General features: G+C 48.8%; 1 protein-coding gene across 16 annotated transcripts in view; it reads left to right on the top strand.

The window, feature by feature from the left end:
- The window catches only part of LOC118103304 (CLIP-associating protein 1-B), a 27,224-nt gene extending 10,542 nt beyond the window's left edge, over window positions 1-16,682 (top strand). For 2 of the 16 annotated variants that reach the window (XM_035150078.2, XM_035150096.2), the window contains 33 exons: window positions 1,226-1,366; window positions 1,710-1,786; window positions 1,906-1,998; window positions 2,075-2,220; window positions 2,362-2,497; window positions 2,693-2,763; window positions 2,963-3,022; window positions 3,571-3,648; window positions 3,756-3,923; window positions 4,164-4,210; window positions 4,303-4,491; window positions 5,295-5,390; window positions 5,479-5,661; window positions 6,451-6,555; window positions 7,014-7,070; window positions 7,850-7,947; window positions 8,037-8,060; window positions 8,333-8,580; window positions 8,673-8,736; window positions 8,928-8,930; window positions 9,082-9,245; window positions 9,376-9,598; window positions 9,773-9,868; window positions 10,688-10,840; window positions 10,931-11,037; window positions 12,183-12,330; window positions 12,428-12,665; window positions 12,750-12,803; window positions 12,890-13,092; window positions 13,165-13,293; window positions 13,365-13,571; window positions 13,652-13,768; window positions 13,888-16,682. In XM_035150078.2, coding sequence (XP_035005969.2) covers window positions 1,226-1,366; window positions 1,710-1,786; window positions 1,906-1,998; window positions 2,075-2,220; window positions 2,362-2,497; window positions 2,693-2,763; window positions 2,963-3,022; window positions 3,571-3,648; window positions 3,756-3,923; window positions 4,164-4,210; window positions 4,303-4,491; window positions 5,295-5,390; window positions 5,479-5,661; window positions 6,451-6,555; window positions 7,014-7,070; window positions 7,850-7,947; window positions 8,037-8,060; window positions 8,333-8,580; window positions 8,673-8,736; window positions 8,928-8,930; window positions 9,082-9,245; window positions 9,376-9,598; window positions 9,773-9,868; window positions 10,688-10,840; window positions 10,931-11,037; window positions 12,183-12,330; window positions 12,428-12,665; window positions 12,750-12,803; window positions 12,890-13,092; window positions 13,165-13,293; window positions 13,365-13,571; window positions 13,652-13,768; window positions 13,888-13,971 — 4,007 coding nt within the window. In that variant the 3' untranslated portion in view covers window positions 13,972-16,682. The remainder of the gene's footprint in view (window positions 1-1,225; window positions 1,367-1,709; window positions 1,787-1,905; window positions 1,999-2,074; window positions 2,221-2,361; window positions 2,498-2,692; window positions 2,764-2,962; window positions 3,023-3,570; window positions 3,649-3,755; window positions 3,924-4,163; window positions 4,211-4,302; window positions 4,492-5,294; window positions 5,391-5,478; window positions 5,662-6,450; window positions 6,556-7,013; window positions 7,071-7,849; window positions 7,948-8,036; window positions 8,061-8,332; window positions 8,581-8,672; window positions 8,737-8,927; window positions 8,931-9,081; window positions 9,246-9,375; window positions 9,599-9,772; window positions 9,869-10,687; window positions 10,841-10,930; window positions 11,038-12,182; window positions 12,331-12,427; window positions 12,666-12,749; window positions 12,804-12,889; window positions 13,093-13,164; window positions 13,294-13,364; window positions 13,572-13,651; window positions 13,769-13,887) is intronic. The other 14 variants (XM_035150082.2, XM_035150080.2, XM_035150079.2 and 11 more) reach the window with 14 other exon arrangements.
- The last annotated feature ends 241 nt before the right edge of the window (window positions 16,683-16,923 follow it).

Genomic DNA, 16,923 nt, shown 5'->3' with positions numbered 1-16,923 from the left:
GAGGAGGAGGGTGTGACGAAGGCTGTAAACCAGGAGAAGTGCGTCCTGGTTGTCTGGAGTGTAAACACAGCAGGATGGTTCCCGGCCGGCTCTCAGTGAAACAGGACGTAGTGTCTCCTGTGGAGTTTGAGGATGAAGCTCAAGTTCTGAATCTGCTGACTTACAGAGTTTCAGTCTGTTTACTTCATGAAAGATGAAGCTGTCGATTTTAAACCTGCTGCACTTCAGGGTTTAACAGGCCTAAGATGCAGCGCTGCCACTTCATCATTTAGATAAATCATTTCAACCATTATCGTTTGTGTGGAGCTGAATATCTTGGTTATAAACTGTGGTTTTCGACTCAATAGGAACGCTCATGAATAATTTGTCCTTCTGAGGACGACCTGGTTTCTCTTTCCTCTTATGAAACACTACTGACGGTGACTCCAGTCTCCGGAGAGCAGCCATTGATCCACAAACAGGATCTCGGCCACATGATGGTTCCAGAAACAGCTCATTTTGAAACTTGGATGTGTTTCAATGTTTGTGTGTTGTGTTTGTGTGTTGAACTTCAGGTGAGTTGTGTTTTCTCCTCAGCCTCCTTGTGTTGATATTGAGGTGTTGCACAGCGCTGTGATTCTGCACTGAGGGGAAACTGCAACCTGATGGCACATGACTGATGTGTGTCTGTGGGTGGGTGTGTGTGTCTGTGGGTGTGTGTCTGTGTGTGTGAGTCTCTGAATAATGAAAGAGGATTGATTACTCGTCGTGCAGGGGGGGCTCACGTGTCTCTGTCGTTCAGGGCTCGGCCTTTGTCTGTTTTACTGTTATTTATTTCTTCATCCAGCATTGAAATCAGTTCATGATCGTTTTGTCCACATTATTATTGCAGCCACACGTTTTATATAATTAGAGCAGAGTGTATAAATACTCTGAGGTTTGATCAACAGTCACATTAGTTTAATCCACAGCAGAGGAAGAAGAAGCTAAATGATTCCTCCTCTGCCTCGGTCCCTTTGGACTCTTGTTGGAAACACAGAAGCTATTGTCACGTCTGTGGTCTCTGACCTTCACCCTCCTCGCCATCGGGAGCTTGTTGGTGATGTAGGAATGTGAGTTATGTCGTCCGACGCAGCTGAACGTCGGAGTGCGCCCGTCGCTCCGACGCCCAGCGCTGGCGTTCTCTTTGTGGAGGCTCCTTGTTGAGCCGTGTTGATCCCAAACCCTCTTGTCTCTCTGCCTCCAGACAAAAACTTTGAGGAAGATGACTCGGTGGACGCCGGCCGCTCCTCGTCCTCGTCCAAAGGAGCGTCGCAGTCTGGGAAGAAGACGGTGAGCATGGGGTCATTCCGACGCCCGCCATCCGCCTCCAGCGCCAAGTCTGCAGGTCAGAACCAGCACCGACTCACGTTCTACACGTTCAAACTCTCTTTAATCTTCCATTTGATTTCTCCCTGTTCTCAATAAGCAGATTTAATTTAGCGTGAGATAATGTAATTCATTAAGTGAAGAAGTAAACCTCTGAAGCTTTGTTGGTTTATAAACAGATTTATTTCTATTTACTGACCGTGCGTTGTAGCTGAGACCTGAGGTGACTCATTATTGTCGAGCGGCGTCTTTATTAGATTAGTTTGATTTCAGTGTCACTTCTTATTAAAAACACATTGTCCCAAAGGTTTTGAAGTTTTAAATGTATCTTCTGGTTTTGAATCCGTGGTCCTTGTTGTCAGGGAGGGACGCCTCTGCAGCCGGAGCCGTGGACGAGGACTACATCATCCAGGCCTTCGAAGATGTTCCCACGGTGCAGGTAACGCGCCGTTCTTCACTTTATTCCTCATCTTTATCATATTCATGTTTTATTATGTTATTCAGTTGTTTACTCTGCTTCTCTTTCTCGTCTTTGTCCGTTTTCCCGCCCTGCACCAGATCTACTCCAACAGGGAGGTGGACGAGGCCATGACGAAGATTCGAGACGTGCTGTCAGACGACAAGAAGGACTGGGAGCTCAGAGTGGCGGCGGTAAGACGTCCTCACCTTTTCTCTCAGCCTAGTTTAACGTGTCAGAGAAGAAAACGTTGACTTTCTTCTGCTCCAGCTGAAGAAGGTGCGCTCGCTGCTCCTCGCCGGCGCTCCAGAGTTTGACGGGTTCCTGCAGCAGCTGCGTCTCACGGAGGCGGCGTTCAAGCTGTCCGCCAAGGACCTCCGCTCCCAGGTGGTGAGAGAGGCCTGCATCACACTGGGGTAAGAGAACATCCTCATGTAGTTCTGAATATCCCCGTAACGGTCAGAACAACAACTGAAGGAGTTTAAAAACCGAACCAGGTCATGTAACGATGCAGAAGAAGTGATGATCTGCTGGTTCTGTGTCTCCTCTGTCCTCAGTCACCTGTCGCTGGTGCTCGGCAGCCGATTCGACCACGCTGCAGAGGCCGTGATGCCCATTCTCCTCAACCTGGTCCCCAACAGTGCCAAGATCATGGCCACCTCCGGCATAGCCGCCGTCCGCCTCATCCTCAGAGTACGTGGCAGCGTCTCGCAGACGTCAGAGGTTTCCTCGCTCTGTGGTGAAGTCGACGATTACTGATGTTTAAACATGTCGGAGGAGATCACCTCTAACAATTAATTTGACACAAAAACAGTGTTTGACCTTTTGATTTATGTTAAACAAGAAGATTTGAAATAGATGTTGACTCCAGTTTCTTGTGTTTTGCAGCACACTCATTACCCACGACTCATCCCCATCATCACCAGCAACTGTCTCTCCAAATCTGTGGCGATCCGAAGGTCAGACTTTCACGTGGTTTACTTTATTTCTTCTATTTCTTCTGTATCATTCTGTTTTGAGGGTTTGAGTTTCAGCTTCATTATAAATGTCTCAAGCAGCTTTTTATCATCATCATTTATTTATTTAGTCTCTATTCAGTTTGTCTCTGAGGTTTGAAAACGCAGTGAAAAGCTTGAAATGAATGTGTTTTGCCTCCAGACGCTGCTTCGAGTTCCTGGACCTGCTGCTGCAGGAGTGGCACACGAGCTCCTTGGAGAGGTGACTATCAGCTGGAATGAAATACAGGCAGTTGTAAATGGTCCAAAGTACTAAACGCTGCTGCCTGAGGAAATGTGACACCGGCCTGATCAAGGTCTGTCTCAGCAGTTTCCATGGCGATGCCAGGGGAATCTCTGTCCGCCTCCAATAGGCTCATTGTGTTTCCGCCTGGCTGCTTCCTGCCGCCTGGGAGAAACCCGAGCTGACCCCCAGTACCGGGGCTCTCTGGGTCTCATCGATCAGGCGCCGGGCGTCGGTCTGAGACTCGTCTCAATACAGATAAAAATAAAAAGACAAATTGCATCATCAGCCAATGAGAAATGTGTGTTAAAGGAAAATAAATTTAAAGTTTCGTGACAGTTTGTATGAATTTAATCAGCGATAAACTGACATCAAACCTTTTTAATTGGCTCAAACAATCAATTATTAGTTGGTTGACACAGAAATTGATGTAAATCGTTTTCACCTGAACGCAGCACTCGAGCCTGTACAGCTGCGAGCTGCCCACAGGGGTCAGTAAAGAGTCATGTTCCCTCCTCCTCCTGCAGACATGGAACCGTTCTGATGGAGACGTTAAAGAAAGGGATCCACGATGCCGACGCCGAGGCTCGCTCTGGGGCTAGAAAGTAAGTCACACTCTGACACTGATGTAGAGTCGCTCTTATCTCCGTTCATGAAGCTGCAGCTGTGCAGTAACCGAACTCCTCCTGAGTCTTGTTTTCATGTTTCTCAGGTGTTACTGGTCGTTCCACGGTCACTTCAGCCGGGAGGCGGAGCAGCTCTTCCAGGGCCTGGAGTCGTCCTATCAGAAAGCTCTGCAGGCTCACCTGAGGAGCGGAGACAGCCCCATGTCGCAGCCCGCCTCCGACCGCTCCTCCTCCTCCTCTCAGGAGAGCCTCAAGTGAGAAAGCTGCTCCTCCTCTTCTCTGGTCCATTGGTTTATTGATCCGCAGGGAAACAAGAGAAGGTTCCACAGCCCACGTGGTGTCAATCATCATCAATCATCAGGGGTTTTGCTCCTGATCTGATGAAACCACTTCAACTAGTCATAACTAGTCAAATGTTCTCTGTAATTCAGGCTCTTAAAACATCGAAAAAAGTCTCAAATGTTCGTGTTGTTATTTGATTTCTGTCTCCACAGTCGACCTCTGCCTGTAAAAAGCAGCGTTGGAAGCAGCACAAATAGATGTAAACACTCTTAATTCATTAACATCATAATAAATGTGAACACGTTTTCTCTTTCACGTGTTTTTCTGACTTCATCGTCTTTCGTCTTTCAGCCAAACCGTCCCACTCCTCCAGGACGCCGGCCGCAGCTGCCTCTCCCGGACTGCAACGCTCTCGCAGCGACGTGGACGTCAACGCCGCCGCCAGCGCTACGGCTCGCACCAGGATGACCGCAGTACCGTCGTCCTCTTCTCCCTTCAGCTCGGCCTCGGCCCTCCCCCCCGGGTCCTACGCTTCTCTGGGTAAGTTGTGTTTTAAATTAATCACTATTTTCCACAAAAACATCCTTTTGGTAAATATCTAACTTGTTTGAAAGGATTCTGTGCAGCGACCTCATGACCGGGCTCATGTCATTTAATTGATTATTATTTGATTTATTATTTACACGAGGGACAGTTTATATAATCACTGGGATGTTTGTGCAGTGGAGTCTCGTCTTTATCCAAATATCAGGTGACACGTCCACCGCCTGAAGCAGGAAGTCAGAGTTACGACCCCGTCTCCCCTCTTCCTCAAACATACCTGCAGACTAACCTCTTGACCCCTGACCCCTAACCCTTGTTGTGTCTCTCCCGGGCTCGCCCCCCTGTCAGACGACTCGTGGTCTGTTAATGCAGACGGTAAGCTGTGTGGGGAATGACCCGTGGCCCCCTGCTGTGTTTTGATCCCCTCATCAGTGCATGGACTGTCTACGCATGGTGTTACCGTGACGTCTCTGTCCATCTCTGTACCACTGCTGGTTAAAGACGGAGAAAACAAGTCGTTGGAGAGAAGTCGTCAGTTTAACAGACGACAGGAGAAACTTACTGAACCGTCTGGATCAAGAAAGTCCTCCTTCAACTTCAGTCAGGATTTAATGTTATATATCTCAGGTCTTTCAGTCAGTGACGGGGTTTCTGTCTTTCGTCTGCGTCTGTCCCTCGTCTCATATCTTTCGGTCTCAGTTTCACTCTCGTGTTGCTGCATGACAGAAGTGTGGAAAGTGTAGATCCTGAACCAGCAGCAGCCGCCTTCATATTCAGTGTGTCCCCCCTCACCTCTTCAGGTCGAGTTCGAACCCGCAGGACGAGTTCAGGAAACGGTCCGTCTGTGACAGACAGCCGCGGGCGGAGCCGAGGGAAGGTCGTCTCACAGTCCCAGCGTGAGTCTCTTCTGCCTCTCGTGTCTTTTTAAATGTCTATATTCTGTCCTCGCTCTGTAAATCTGAAGTATCTTCCTCTGCGTCCCAGCCGGCAGTCGCTCAGGTTCCCCGGGTCGACTCCTGAGCTCCGGCTACGGCAGAATCCCGAGACCGGCGATGGGCTCGGCCGCCGCCAACAGCACCTCCGGCAGTCTGACCGACAAGAGTCGCCCCCGAGGTCACCGCAGCCAGGGCTGCAGCCGAGAGACCAGCCCCACCAGATCAGCCATGGGTGAGGACGTGGAAGGGAAATACTAGAACAGGGAAACATTTCAAACCGATCTCAACGTCCTCTAACTTTTAGAGAAGTTGAAGCACCTGAAGGAAGCGAAGCTGTAGATTAGGAGTTTCAGGCGACAGCAGAAATGAACGAACATTAAATCAGCAGGTGAATCGAGTAATAAAGTAAAATGATTTCAGTTGAACTCAAAGAACTGAAGCTTTAATCAAAGGAGCAGCTGAAACAGAATTAATGGAAGTTGTAATATCACTGTAATGTAAATATTAAGTAAAACTACTTGTTTGAGCTGATTCACATATTTAAACATATATAAGTGTTTGATGACGCTGCTGTTCAGTTTCACTGTTTATAATTAAAAAACAGATTAACTAGATCTTGTCAGGATATTTTAACGACTCAGAGGAAAACTCTTTTAAAATTAAAGATGGTTCAATCCAGCAGATCCTCTTTTCCGATGTAGTGTCAGACTTCCTGACACATCTGTAGATTTAATAGCATCTGGAGAAGAAGGGCGGACTGGTCTAACTCCTCCTTAGTGGTGGTTTCTCCCCGAGGACGACTTCACACGCTCACCTCACACGTTAACATCCTGGTTCCTGCTGCTCGCACTAACCTGCCGCCAGCCGGAGTCGTACTCTCCCTCTTGTCCCGCCTCCTGACTAATGTCTCTGCAGAGCTGGATGTGCTACGAGCTAAACTGTCCCCTGCACTGCTGTCTGTCTGTCTGTCCGTCTGTCTGTCTGTCTGTCCATCTGTCTGTCTGTCTGTCTCACCCTCCAGCCCGGAGTCGAATCCCCCGACCGAGCATGAGTCAGGGCTGCAGCCGCGAAACCAGTCGCGAGAGCAGCCGCGACACCAGCCCCGCCCGGGGTTTCTCCCCCCTGGGTGAGTATGGTCCTGACGCCCCCACCACCACCTCCTGCTCCAGCAGAGGAGAGAACAACATCTGGAATCTGAGACAGATGTGTCGAGCTGATGTTTATCTAACGTAGGAATCAGAATTATTATTAAAGTAATCATTCTTGCATCGCCCTTGATCGATCGTATCTCGCCATAAGTCTGGTGAAGAGACGCTGACACATTAAATAGTTTTTAATTCTCCTCTTCATCATCATCACAAATTCTGTGGCTTCACCTCGAATCAACTGATGAATGAAATGTTAAACGCCGGCGCCCACGCCACAGACTGTAGTGAAAACCAAACCCCGGATCCATGTTCTTCCTGCACGTTTCTCCACCTGCTCTGTTTTAACGCTCTGTTCTACTAATGGTCTCAGATCAGTGTTGGAGTCATCAGCTCGTGTCTGTATCGTTCTAACAACAGTCGTGTTTCCTCCCTCCAGCGACTCGCCGTCACTCCCGCTCGACCAGCGCTCTGTCCTCGGCAGAGTGCTACTCAGGTGACGTCCTCGGGAGCAGGTTCGCTCCGTCTGCCAGACGGAAGCAAAGGAATCAGAAGCACTGATTCACTTTGTCTCCGTGGATCTGGCTGACGGAGTCGTCTGCTTCTTCACGCATGACCTCATCGACCTCGAGTGGGAAACAACCACCAGACAAATGCTGTTGAGGCTTTTTTCCCGTGGCTCTTAAAGCGTTCACGTTGTTAACTGGTGGAAATCACACGACTTGGTGTTGGTTGTTTCTTACTTATTTCACTCGCCTGCAGGGGGCGACACCTCATCAGCCTGCTTTTCACAGTTATCAAATATTAAGTTGCTGCGACGGTTTGTAGAAAGAATGAAAATAGTTTTTATTGTGAAGATGAAATATTTGCATCCTGATCTTTAATTTGCAGCTTTTTGCCTGATTTTAAATATTTGATTTAGTTGATCTTCTGGCTGAACTTTGAGTTTTACATCCTCATTGTTTGATGATTACTTTTGATTGTTTAACTCAGTTTACTTTTCATCTGCATAGTAATTTTACTTTTCAAGCAACATGATGCAACTTGTTCTCCAAAGCTCCTGGTCTCTGAAACTCAAACTGTTGATTTAAGACCAAACCCGGTAATGAATTAAGATTAGATCCAGTAAGACAGGCCCAGGACTCTCTTCACCCATTGGTCCTGGGCCTGATAAACTTCCTGTTGCCATGTTGCCGCTTCACATCTTCACCGTTGAGTTTCCTCCTCTTGTTTCTCTCGTCCTCACTTGCTCATGTGTGTCTTTCCTCTTCTCAGACCGCCTGTCCCATCAGGCTCGGATCTCGGCCTCGGTCGACGCCATGAGAATCCTCAACACCGGCACCGAGGTGGAGGCGGCGGTTGCAGACGCGCTGGTAAGGATTAAACCCTATTTTTAAGGAACAAAGAAATAGAAACGATGTGTTGACTGATGGTGTTGATGTATTTCCTCTGTTAATTCCAGCTCTTAGGCGACTCCAGGAGTAAGGTACATTAATCTGGACTCGTCCTCTCCCTGCATGTAGAGCATGAGCTTTAAACTCAGCAAACAGAGTTTCAGACTGAAGCTGTGAACACGGCTGTTAGTCTAGTGCACGTGAAAGTGTTTCCAGACTTTGTGACCTCATCTCGTGATGTGTAACCCGCACGTGTCTGTAGCTGCATGTTAAAGCCTCTGGTTGTAGCTCGCATGTCTCACACGCTGACGTCACTTTCCAGTTTTGTGTGCGACGCCTCACTCTCTCCTCTCCTCTCAATCAGCGGAGGCCGGTGCGGCGGCGCTTCGAGTCGCCGGGCATGTACTCGGACGACGACGCCAACAGCGACGCCTCCAGCGCCTGCTCGGAGCGCTCGTACAGCTCGCGCAACGGCGGCGTGGGGCCGCACTACCTGCGTCAGACGGAGGACGTGGCGGAGGTGCTGAACCACTGCGCCAGCGCCAACTGGTCGGAGAGGAAGGAGGGGCTGCTGGGACTGCAGAACCTCCTCAAGAGCCAGAGGATGCTCAGGTGGGAACACGGCGGAACCTTAAGTGGCAAAAAGAAACATCAATTAGGAGTTCTGTTGACGATTGACCGTGGTTGTGGTTTGTGTCCGGCAGCCGCGTGGAGCTGAAGAGACTCTGTGAGATCTTCACCAGGATGTTTGCAGACCCTCACAGTAAGGTGAGATCCAGCTGTGTGCTCCCGTCAGGCAGCAGCCAGACGCTGGAGGGAAACGTCTCCACACTGATGAATAATCCTCAAGATAATCTCACACTTTATGTTACGTACGTTCTCACGTCAGAACTAACGGACGAACTAACCGTGTGTTTTTCTGTTGCATGCCTGGTCGCTGCTGCGGACTCTAACACCAGAGAGTAAGTGTTACTCACCTTCTGCTGCTTTGTCCCAAACAAACACCGTGAAGAACAAAAACCTCTTTGTTCTTTCGTTGTCTTGTTTCCTTCCCTCTCTCCTCTCGTCCACCTGTCTCACGTCTCCTTCCCATCGTCCCTCTGTGCGTCCCAGGTCTTCAGCATGTTCCTGGAGACGCTGGTGGACTTCATCGTGCTGCACAGGGACGACCTGCAGGACTGGCTCTTCGTCCTGCTCACCCAGCTGCTGAAGAAGATGGGCGCCGACCTCCTGGGCTCCGTCCAGGCCAAAGTCCAGAAGGCTCTGGACATCACCAGGTCAGACTCGGCTTTCAGGATTCATTTATAAAAACTCTTCTGCTCCTCTCTGGTTTCACTCTCAGGGTTTTGTGTCTCCACGCTGTCTTATACTTCCTGTGTCTCTTTACGTTTGTCCGTCTCCTCGCAGAGAGTCGTTCCCGTACGAGCAGCAGTTCAACATCCTGATGCGTTTCATCGTGGATCAGACGCAGACGCCCAACCTGAAAGTGAAGGTGGCCATCCTGCGCTACATCGAGGCTCTGGCTCGCCAGATGGACCCGTCCGACTTCGTCAACTCCAGCGAGACGCGCCTCGCCGTCTCACGCATCATCACCTGGACCACCGAGCCCAAGAGCTCCGACGTCCGCAAGGTAGGAGGTCGGGACGGCGTGCAGCTCCAGAGCAAACTCCAGAACACACCTTCCCCCCCTTCTGTCACCTTTTCAATGTCTTCAATCTGTGTTCCTTTGTTTGCTAAGTTTAGTTTTTTTGTTTTGTTTCCACGTTTTGTTCCAATTGCCATTTCTCGCCCACCAAACCCCCAGACCCTTCACAACTGGGCAGGGGAGGAGTTCTCAGGCCGACCCAGCACGGTGGCCTCTCTGCCTGGGGAGGGTAACCTGGAGGAGAGGTGCAAGCAGGTAGAAACTCCAACTGCACGACCGGGGCTCGTAACCCGCTCTAACCCTCTGAGCCTGAGCCGCCGCCGCCGCCGCCGCTCTGCAGAGCCCAACGTCTGCTCTGTCGGTTTAACAGAGAGAATGAAACGGCCGAGGAGCGGCGAGCTGTGTGAACGCTTTACGACTCTAACTGCTCTCAACTCGCTCAGCGAAGGAAGCGATCTGTGGTTAAATGGAGACGATGGCGAGTCGAGGACTTACATGTGTCGGCTTGTGCATGAACCGCTGCTGATGGCGTCGATTAACTCGACTGATCCCGAACACAACTTCAGTTTCTTCTCCAAAACGTTTCTGCATGATTTTCCTTTTTTTTCAGAAACGTTTTAATTTTCCTGAAGAAACTTGAAGCAGACACATTTATTTTCCAGCTTTTGCTTAACTTACTTTTTATTTTTGAGGCGAACCAACGATCTGCATGTGCACGGCAACAGATGTGCTTCTTAACATGAGATTTACTTTGATCATTAACCAGCTTCTGGTTCGTTAATAAGAATCAAGGACGTCTTTTGGAGATTAGATTTTAATCCTGTGTTCAGATGGAGATGTGATCAGCCTGTGTCTCAGGAACAAGGGCAGTTATTGTATTACTCCCCCCAGTGTATCACAGTGGAAACTGCTTATAGTGATCAACCGTCGGAATCCGATACTAATGCTGTTTAAATAATTCAGTTATAGAGATTTTCCAGGTCAAATTCTCTGATTTCACAGCAGCGGCCAAACGGGAGGAAGTCGTGGAGATAAATCATGTGACCGTGTGTGTGTCTGTGTGTGTGTGTGCAGGCGGCCCAGGTTGTGTTGATCGCTCTGTTTGAGTTGAACACTCCTGAGTTCACGATGCTGCTCGGAGCTCTGCCCAAAACCTTCCAGGACGGGACGACCAAGCTGCTGCACAACCACCTGAGGAACGCCAGCGCCCACAGCGGCATCGTCATGGTAACGCACTCACACACAGAGTTATCTTATGACGTGATTTCCAGATGTGGTGTGTGTGTGAATCCAGTTGTGTGTTTTGTGGGTGTGCAGGCGTCTCCCAGTAACTCGATGGGCCGGCCTCCTCCTCGTCAGCCCGGCAGCCGCAGCAGTCCCCTGACCTCGCCCACCAACTGCTCCCACGGAGGACTCTCCCCCAGGTGCTTCACACAAACTCTCACACAACACAGACTCACAACTCAGACTCACAACCTCAGATTCAAAGCTTCAACTGGCTGCAGCTTCTTCAGTCCCACAGGAAAACAATGCACACAAACATCTGAACCAACTTCTCTGGTTTAAGTAGAAGATAAACTGAGGTATAAAAAGATATTAAAACAAAAGTGTTTGACTGCTCGTACTAACACCGACTGAGAACAGAGCTTCTTCTTTTATTCCCACTTTCCTCATGTTTCTATCTCTCCTCTCTTCCTCTTCTTCTTCCTCCTCCTCTTCTTCCTCTTCCTCTTCCTCGCCCTCCTCTTCCTCCCCGGCTGGCTGCAGTCGGTTGTGGGGTTGGAGCGCAGACGGTCTCTCCAAGTTCCCCCCCCCACCCTTCCCCTCTTCCCCTCTTCCTCCACCCGCTGCCCACTCCTCCCTCCAGGCCATGCGGCGAGCTTACTCACCCAGGTAACCCCGCCCCCTTTTACCTCCTCCTCCTCCTCCTCCTCCTCCTCTGGGGTTCCACAGTCGGACAGTAATCATCTGGACGCACTGTGGAACCTCGGACTCACTCACACTCGTCTGTCTTCACTTCTGCTTCGCTGCTGCCTCCATCTGCTCAAACTGTCGCTTCCTGTTGTTCACTTCCTGTTCCTCCTCGTGCTTCCTTGTCTCTGAACTTAAAGCGTCAGCAGGTGAGAACGTGTCTCTGTGCTGTCACTCACCTGTTTGCCTCCACCTGTGTCACTGTGCCTACATGCAAGGCCATGCACGTGCACCATACTGAGCTGGACTGTGCACGGATACAAAACAAACATGGAGGATGTGTCGTTTGTGAACCACTTCCTGTCTCCAGGACGACCTTTGACCCTCACAAACCTTCACAAGGAAACATCTGGACCTAGTTTCATATTCCAGCTGATCCTTTAAGTCCGTATCAAAAGATGTTTTGGTCCTGATTAACAAAGAAATGATAGAATGAAGTGATCCTGGATCAGTTTGAAGAAGGTTCTCAGGAACCAGAACGTCAGAGCGTCCACATCCTCCTCAGAACCAGAACCATTCTACTTCCTCTGAGGATGAACCTTCTCATGTGATCTCCTACTAACTGTGTTTGTGTTCTCCTCCCTCGCTCTCTCTCCAGCATGCTGGAGTACGACAGCGAGAACCTGAACTCGGAGGAGATCTACAGTTCCCTGCGCGGCGTCACCGAGGCCATTCAGAACTTCAGCTTCCGCAGCCAAGAGGACCTGATGGAGCCGCTGAGGCGCGACGGCAAGAGGGACGGCACGGTGAGCCGGGGGTTGATCTATACGGTTAATGTACGGAAAGAGACGAGAGAGACAATGAACCAATTAGCTTCTCTCTTCTCTCTCTGTGGCTCTTCAGTCCGGATTCGGGGCGTCCTCGGACTCCGACCCCCGGCTCGGTGGCGACCCGGTGGAGGGCGGACGCACGGCTCTGGACAACAAGACGTCCGTGCTGAACACGCCTTCGCCTCGATCCTTTGCCGGCCCGCGTTTCCGTGACTACAATCCGTACAACTACACGGACGGCATCAGCACGCTGGACAAAGCCGCCCTGAAGGAGGCGCTGTACGAGGACGCCGTGGAGCAGCTGAGAGACGGTCAGGCTTCAGCTGGTGGACGTTTGTGTTTCCGCCTTCACTTTGTCGTGTTGTGTGTTTTATAGTTTGTGTTTTCTCTCACAGGCCGTCGACAAGAATGTGTGGAAAACAAGATCCAGAACCCGAAACCCTTCCCTGGTAAAGACACGATATGTTTGAGTCCAGATGTTAAAAAGCAAAGATCAGCTTGTTTCTAAACTCTGTGGTTGACCTTTGACCCCCAGCGGGACCGGCCGAGCAGCTGGAGCTGGTGGGCGAGCTGCTGAAGGAGCTGTCCCAGGGCCAGGCCGGCGAGCGGGGCCCCGAGGAGCGCCGGCACACGCTGCTGGAGCTGCTGAAGGTCGCCCGAGAGGACAGCCTGGTGGTGTGGGACGAGCACTTCAAGACCATGCTGCTGCTGCTGCTGGAGACGCTCGGAGACAAAGACGTGAGACCTGAACTCCTCCTGGTGATTGTAAACCGTCCTCTGAGCCGCTCTGACCTCACTCCTCTCTCGCAGCACACCATCCGAGCCCTGGCGCTCAGAGTCCTGAAGGAGATCCTGAGGAACCAGGCCCCTCGCTTCAAGAACTACGCCGAGCTCACCATCATGAAGACGCTGGAGGCTCACAAAGACTCGCACAAGGAGGTTCGGATCCGTCTCTCTGAGCGACTCCCACTCATCTGCTCCCTCTAACTCTAACCCCTCGTCTGTTGAAGGTGGTGCGGGCGGCGGAGGAGGCAGCGTCCACGCTGGCGGGGTCCATCCCCCCGGAGCAGTGCATCAAGGTCCTGTGTCCCATCGTGCAGACGGCGGATTATCCCATCAACCTGGCCGCCATCAAGATGCAGACCAGGGCCATTGAACGCATCACCAAGGAGCCGCTGCACCAGCTGCTGCCGGACATCATACCTGGACTCCTGCAGGTGAGGCGTGCTCTTTTCTCACGTGTTCCCCGTAGAGTCGGCGTTCGCTGCCGTGTTTCACCGAGTCGTGTCGTCCGCAGGGCTACGACAACACGGAGAGCAGCGTGAGGAAGGCCAGCGTCTTCTGCCTGGTGTCCATCTACTCTGTGATCGGCGAGGAGCTGAAGCCGTACCTGGCTCAGCTGACCGGCAGCAAGGTACCGTCCCACAGCTGAGAGCTCCTTTCTGTTACATCTCCCGAAGGATTGTGGGTAATCTGACTGCACTGAGAATCCCAGTTAAATGTGACCTCCGACCTTCTTCCTGTCTCCAACAGATGAAGCTCCTGAACCTCTACATCAAACGAGCCCAGACGACCACCAGCAACAGCAGCAGCTCCTCCGACATCTCGTCCTACTGATGCTTCCCCAGCTGATCCCACTTCCTGGTCCTTCAGCAGCTTCTCTCCAGGACCAGGAACCCGAACCTCCTCTTCTCTCCATCAGCTGCTGATAGAGGTCGAGGTCGTGACGAGGAGCTGCTGTCGTCACGGCTCCGGCTTCTGGAACGTCTTCCCACCGTTTGGATCCTTTTCAGGATGATTATGTTTCTGAACGAACCTCCACGCCACCGTTAGTCCTGAGCCTTAAGACTCGTCATCCTCACGTCACATCACAGTGACTCTATGAACCCAGTTTCCCTCCGTCGAGCGGACCTGACGTTGTCTCGCCTCCGTCAGGTGAGTTAAAAGAGGAGGAAGAAGAGAAAGAATCAGTATTTTTATTCCTTTTACAACCTTTTAATCCATTTCTTTGCTTTGACACATCAAACCTTATAATCGTATATTGAATGTAAAGAGCTTGGAATGAGTCTGTGTGTCTCCTCCCTCCACCGCTGCCTCGTTCTCACCGCTGGATCAAACCCGAAGCAATTTTTTATGATGAATTTGTGAAGAAAGTGGCACAAAAGTCTTTAAAAGGCAGAAATCAAGGGTCCACCTGAAGATTAACGAAGAGCTTTTATTTTGAAATGTGGCCGACTGAGATGTGAGATCCACGTTTGTATGAACTGATCATTTGGCGGGCCAATGATTTAAAAAGAATAATCACGTTTCATTAGTTTGGGCCAAAAACCAGCAGAAATATCAGTGTTATTAGTTTTTACTCTAGAAACTAAACTTGTGAAGGAAAGAACAACGTTATTACGTCTGTGGAAACTTATCAGCTTTTACTTTTTATTTAGAATAATCAATGATAGATTAGTGAATCTGTAAAATGTTTAATTTCTCATCTGGATTGAAAAATGTAAAATTAAAACTGATAAACTCTTCAAATGATATTATAAATTATATAATATCTGAATAAAACTGGGTTGAACTTTAAATTCAATGCAGAAAATTGACTTCTCTCTGAAGTCTTTATCTTTATATTTTTATTTGTAATTTAAATAATAATTTGTCATTTTTCTGAAACAATTCAGACCTGGAAAAAAAAGGATTTTCTTTTTCCATTTTTCAATCCACTTGTAGAAAATTTAGAAAAACAAGACGACCAAATCAAAGTAAATTGATTTAATTAGATTAATATATTGTTTAGAAAATTCAAGTGATAAATGAACCTAAGAAGTGAAGTGACTCTGAATCTAAATATCAACTGGGACTTTATTATTTAATTGAATTAGTCTGCTGTCGAGTGGAGACTTCTGTCGTCAGAGTTTCGTTCCAAAATACTTTAATATATATAATTTATACGTAGTTCTCGAGTCTCATCAGCATTTCGATGAATGAACCTGTTGTTGTTTGACTTCAAACAGACGAGTTGTTTCCTCCTGAACCGAATGTTCGGTCACTTTAAGACTTTGACCTCTGAAATGTGAAAAACCTGAATCTGACAGAACGAAGGTTGATCTGAATATTGAGACTGAACGAAAGAGAAGAACGATTATCGAGCAATAAACTGTAAGAAATCCAGCTCAGATGTCGGCTGATGTTGTTTCTGTCGCTGGTCAATGTCCACAAGTGTCATTATTTCTTTTTAAAGTGTCACATGTGATGAAATCCGATGTTACTGCTGCTTCTGAAAACACTAATGAACCTGTGCGGAAAGGTCAAAGGTCACAGGGACCAACTCACCAGCTGACACACACTCACACACTCACACGTTCAGTTTTCCTGCCGAGAATCAGGTGAATCTCTGGAGTGAAGCTCCAGCTGCAGACAGATGTTCTATCTCCATTCTTTAGCTCCTCTGTTTGATTCCAAATCTATTTTCTATTTGTATTTGTTTACTTTGTAGCAGCTGTTTGAAAGTTGTGTTGAAATTAGTTTGTGCCCTCGAGGTATCAAATCATTCCATTAGTTCCACTCTAATCCAGATGTTTCCAGTGGCGCAGCTTCTGGTGTGGGATCAACATCTGGTCTGATTCTCGGCCAGAAAGCGAATAATAATAATAATAATAATAATAATGAAACTGTGAGTGTGGGAGGCGACGGAAGCTGTGACTGAATATCTCCAGGACTTCCTGCGTCTCTTCTAACACGTTAACGCTCTTTGTCTTCGCATCACGACTGTTGAACGTTCTGCACCGGTGCCCGGCGCCGCCTCTCGGCCCGGCGCCGCCTCTCGGCCCGGAGGCGTCCGCGTCACAAACACTTTCCCTTTACTCTGGATTGTACAGAGACGTCAAACTGAACGTGTAACGTGCGTCTGCATGCGTCCGTCACAGGAAGCGATGGATGTTTCCTCCTGTGCTTCTGTCCTAGATTCTCCTGAATGTGGCCTTTGGCTCCAGATCAGTTCTGGCAATATACCGGTTTGTTTTTCCTGTTTAATACTAACCTGACCTAACCCTTAACTAACCTACACTAACCTACACTAACCTGACATAACCTGAACTCACCTGAACTCACCGCTTCTCACTAAAGTGTCACTGAGGCCACGGAGCAGTGCTGTAAATACGCTGACATGTTTTCCATGGAAACCACTCACCCTGCATGTTATTAGTTTAATTTCATCTATAAGATATTTATATATATTCAGTTTATTTCCCTGTGTATGAATGTACATATTTACATGTTGGGTTCTCTCTCCTGTGACTTTGCAGAACTTGAAATAAACAAATGTCAGACTTCTATTCCTCTCGGCTCCTGTTGGACTGATTCGAGTCTCATTTTCTTATCGTTTGTATTTGTTTTAGTTATTTGATTTCAGTTTTATAAATAAAATACATGATGAATGTTATGAATATTATTAATCGAAAAATACATAAATATTTTTTTACTAAGAATAGTTTATTTTTCTCTTAGTAACTGATTACTTTATGTTTCAGATACTTTCTCCATGTTATAAAATTATCATTTTGAAAATATAAAGTA

This window comes from Hippoglossus stenolepis, chromosome 24 (assembly GCF_022539355.2).
Source record: "Hippoglossus stenolepis isolate QCI-W04-F060 chromosome 24, HSTE1.2, whole genome shotgun sequence".
In the NCBI taxonomy this organism is placed as follows: domain Eukaryota; kingdom Metazoa; phylum Chordata; class Actinopteri; order Pleuronectiformes; family Pleuronectidae; genus Hippoglossus; species Hippoglossus stenolepis.
Note: the sequence above shows the minus strand (reverse complement) of the source record. Positions and strands in the feature narration are given on the sequence as shown.